We start from the raw sequence: 5,000 nt of genomic DNA, 5'->3' as shown, positions 1-5,000 counted from the left end.
CACCTGAAATTGAAAAGTTGCGAAATGAGAGAGAGAGAGAGAGAGAGAGAGAGAGAGAGAGAGAGAGAGAGAGAGAGAGAGAGAGAGAGAGAGAGAGAGAGAGAGAGAGAGAGAGAGAGAGAGAGAGATTTAAGACATAAAAATTCGAACACGCAAAATATTTAATAAAACGAAAGAAAAACAGATAAACTAACAAGCAATTAAGGAAAAGAGGCTAACAAGGCAATCAAGCAGTTACGTAGTTAGAGAGGAGAAATAGACGGTTTGGAAATAGAAGTGGAAATAGCGAAGGGCAACAGAGGAGAACTGTATGATGAAGATGGAGGAAGAGGGAAAGAAAACCAAACAACGAGCTAAACAAACAGACAAACAAATGAACAAACAAACAAACAAACAAGAACAATGTGATAAATGAAGGTTGGTGGTAATGAAAATATGGAAATGAGGAGGAAGGGAAAGATGATAAAATAACAAAAATAATAATAATAATAATAATAATAATAATAATAATAATAATAATAATAATAATAATAATAATAATAAGAAGAAGAAGAAAAACTTTCAGACACACACACACACACACACACACACACACACACACACACACACACACACACACACACACACACACACACACACACACACACACACAAAGAAAAACGAAGTGACGAAATTTGAAATATAAAACACAATCAAAACACAAGTAAAAAAAAAGTAAAGGAAAAATGAATTAAAAACAAGGTCAACTACAAGTAAAAGGCGAAAAAAAAAATAGAAATAAAAAAAAGATAAGAAATACAAGGTAGAAATCACAGTGCAAATAATAAACAAAACATTATAACACATACAAAAAATCAAATTCCAAGTGAAAGGCAAACAAACAGAAGAGGAAAAGCAAGAAAACAAAGACAAGAAAGAAAAAAGAAATCGGGAAAAGACAGGAAAGCAACAGAAAACGAAAACAAAGCAGTAAAGAAGAAAGAAAAATCTTGAAGTCAGAACATCAAGCAAAGAAACACCCAACAGCACCAAACAAAAGATCAGGTCCATTTGCATAAGTGTACCTGCAGATACAGGTGAATGTGAACTCATTAGACCGCCTGCAGGTGACCCCATTTGCATTAAGGTGTCGTGTGTGTGTGTGTGTGTGTGTGTGTGTGTGTGTGTGTGTGTGTGTGTGTGTGTGTGTGTGTGTGTGTGTGTGTGTGTGTGTGTGGGTGGGTGGGTGGGCGTGAAGAGGAAAGGATACGAAAGGAGATGAAAGAAGAGACGAGACGAGAAGTAATGGTAGTAGTGAAGAAAGAGGAGGAGGAGGAGGAGGAGGAGGAGGAGGAGGAGGAGGAGGAGGAGGAGGAGGAGGAAGAGGAGGAGGAGGAGGATAAACAAAGGGAAGTAGAAAAAGAAAGACAAGAAGCGGAAAAATCTCTTTGCTGACATATGCTTTAAACGCTATCACACACACACACACACACACACACACACACACACACACACACACACACACACACACACACGTCTCAATCCGGATACGACAGGTGTATTAAGAGAGCTCATCCGGTCATTATCACCGGATTATTGTCTCCATTCGGTCTGGGGCTGGACATGACAGTCCTCTTCCTCTTCCTCTTTATTTTAACCCCTTTTGTATCTCTACTCTGCTACACTTCCGCCTTTCTGCTCCTCCTGTCTCCAGTTACCGCTTTCCTCCTTCACACCTCCTGAGCAAACTAATTAATATCACTAACACCTGTAACCCTCTTGCTTCGAACACACTAATTACAGGAGCTGTCTCTCACGCTCTTACCAGCTCGAACACACTAGCGAGCGCTCCTTAATACGTTCTTTTCACACCTTTGCTCATTAAAACACCTGTCTTGTAAATATACCTGCTTCAGAATTCACGGATAAACATTCCCTCGCTCATTAACACACCTGCTTTTCACACTTGCCTGCTTCAATACACATCAATACGATCACCTCAACAAAGTTCCCCTCATTAAAACACCTGCCTTTCAAAGATACCTGCTTCAAAACTCACCTAAGCGCTCACACACACACAAACACACACACACACACACACATACACACATACACCTGGCTTTCACACCTGTAACAAAAAACACTGGAATATACATCTTTCATCAGTAACACACCTGCTCTTCGCACCACACCTTACGTGTCTAAGAAGAAAGCACAACTTCTCACGTAACAACACACCTGCTTATTAGAAACACCTGTTCAAAAAATAAATAAACGAATAAAACTAACACTTTCCCGAATTAACAAACCTGTTCCTCTCACCTGCAGTTGCTTACCTGGTCCACAACACACATTAGAATCTCCCACAAAAATAAATCTATCACTCTTACTTCACAACACTTCTTTCTTCTTTCCAAACCAACACACACAAATCTATCTTGCTTTCTCACGAATACCTGCACTTACTCAACACACTTTGTCACACTAACCAGCACCTAAAAAAAATACCAGGTGTTCTTTCTTGCGGTAGAACACTAATTACATCTTTCCAAGCCAACAACACACACATAAATCCATCCTGCTTTCTCACGGATACCTGCACTTACTCGCTACACCTTGTCACACTAACCACCACCTCACAAAGTTACCAGGCGTTTTGTCTTGCGCTAGAGCACTAATTACACCTTTCCAAACTAACACCAAGGCCATACACACACCTGCCTGACTTTCTAACGGATATCTACACTCCCTACACCTCGTTACACTACCCCAATGACCCACAAAGCTGCCAAACGTTCTTAGATACACCAAACACTTGCTATACCTTTGCAAACCAACACCAACACAAATAAGTATACAGATACCAATAACTGATACCTATTTCTTATCTATTATCTGATCTAGAGCAATGAATACACCTTGCCCCACTAACAGCACCCTTCAAAGCCACCAAACATTCTTACCAGTCCCGGAACACTTCCCACAACTTCTCATACTAACATCAACACATAAATTTAGAAATACCTATATTTAACTTCCTAATCTATAAAAATCAATGCACTTTACCGCACTAGCAACACCCACAAAGCCACAAACATTCTTACCTACCTCAGAACACCCACACACACACACACACACATACACAACTTTCCAAACCACCACCACCAACACATACACACACACACACACAAACCTACCTGGCTTTCTCACGGCCACTTCACACGGCTTCTCCTGTCGCCCCACTGAGTTCTGAGCCCAGCACTGCAGCACCCCAAGCTTTTCCGCGGGCACTCCAGGCTCTGTCACGTTGTCCCTCGGCACTGTGAAATTAACACTGGAAGCCGTGCCCGAGGAGGTGACCAGGGCGGGCACGACGCGGCGGGAGTAGCTAGGAGTCACCCACACCCACGAGAACTGTATGGGCGCGATGGGAGCTGCCTGGACCCGACACGAAGCCCGCACGACAGATCCCAGTTCACCCCACACGTCTCTCACTTCCGAGCAAACTGGGGCGTCTGTCAGAGAGAGGGAGAGGGAGAGTGAGTCAGAGGTATATACTTGTTGGTTTGGTTGATTTATGTTGTTGTGAGGCCATGTTGTCATGTGCTATTTGGAAAAGAAAAGTTAGAGAGTTTGTTAAGTAGAAATGAAGGAACGGGGAAAAGAAGAAGTGAGTTTATATGGGTGCTTTTGTTTTTAGAGTAGAAGGAATGGCGAGAGAGAGAGAGAGAGAGAGAGAGAGAGAGAGAGAGAGAGAGAGAGAGAGAGAGAGAGAGAGAGAGAGAGAGAGAGAGAGAGAGTTAAATTGGGGTGTTGGTGGTAAAGAATAAAAAAAAAGGAAAAAATAACGAAAAGATGAATTGCAGAAAGTTGGAATATGAGAAATGTCACACACACACACACACACACACACACACACACACACACACACACACACACACACACACACACACACACACACACGGTCATACATCACTTCCGACAACAACACCGTGACAAACAAGCCAGCGAACAAGCAAACAAATCACACTCCAAAAGGAAACACTAAAAAAAACAAACAAAAAAAAAGAACAGAATATGTAGTAAAAAATCGCTTTAACTTATGGCACGTAAACAAACAAAACAAATAAATATAAACAAAAACAAAATCACGCCAGAAAACATGAAGAAGAAAAAAAAATTGAGGAAACTAAAATAAAAACACGAATATTTGAAGGAAACTTTTACCTTTATCTCCAACCTGACACACCTGGAGGGGGAAAAAAAGGAGGAGGAAGAGGAGGAAGAGGAGGAAGAGGAGGAGGAGGAGGAGTAGGTGGTTTGGGGGAAAAATGAGTAAAAAGAAGATAAGAAGAAAATAACAAGCAATATGATGTGGTAATAAAGGAAGAGAAAGAGGAAGAGGAGGACGACGAGGGAAGGTGGAAGAGAGGAAAAAATAGCAAGAATAAAGGAAAAGAAAGATAAAAATAATACTAACAGGAGACTAAGAAAAGGAGAAGAAAGACGAAAGGAAGGAAGAAACGGAGAAAAGGGATGGAAAAAATTAGAGAGAGAGAGAGAGAGAGAGAGAGAGAGAGAGAGAGAGAGAGAGAGAGAGAGAGAGAGAGAGAGAGAGAGAGAGAGAGAGAGAGAGAGAGAGAGAGAGAGAGAGGAACTTAGAAACTGCTCTGATTTTGGACATTTCGCTGGAATAGGAGGAAGAAGAAGAAGAAGAAGAAGAAGAAGAAGAAGAAGAAGAAGAAGAAGAAGAAGAAGAAGAAGAAGAAGAAGAAGAAGAAGAAGAAGAAGAAGAAGAAGAAGAAGAAGAAGAAGAAGAAGAAGAAGAAGAAGAAGAAGAAGAAGAAGAGTACTAAAATAAAAGATAAATTATTCTTAGAACGAAATTTTGTCAGATTGGATTTAATAGTGAGGGAAAATATTAATAAAGGATATAATAAAGTCCTCCTCCTCCTCCTCCTCCTCCTCCTCCTCCTCTTCCTGGCAGCCATGACGGAATGCACTCGATGGTGTGTGAAAAT

General features: G+C 41.1%; 1 protein-coding gene across 5 annotated transcripts in view; it reads right to left on the bottom strand.

The window, feature by feature from the left end:
• Window positions 1–5,000, bottom strand: part of LOC135092280 (hemicentin-2-like) — a 261,861-nt gene that overhangs the window by 18,507 nt on the left and 238,354 nt on the right. For all 5 annotated transcript variants that reach the window (XM_063990731.1, XM_063990732.1, XM_063990733.1 and 2 more), the window contains one exon: window positions 3,177–3,494. In XM_063990731.1, the coding sequence (XP_063846801.1) occupies window positions 3,177–3,494 (318 nt within the window). The remainder of the gene's footprint in view (window positions 1–3,176; window positions 3,495–5,000) is intronic.

The sequence above is a fragment of the Scylla paramamosain genome, chromosome 39 (genome assembly GCF_035594125.1).
Source record: "Scylla paramamosain isolate STU-SP2022 chromosome 39, ASM3559412v1, whole genome shotgun sequence".
Lineage (NCBI taxonomy): Eukaryota > Metazoa > Arthropoda > Malacostraca > Decapoda > Portunidae > Scylla > Scylla paramamosain.
Note: the sequence above shows the minus strand (reverse complement) of the source record. Positions and strands in the feature narration are given on the sequence as shown.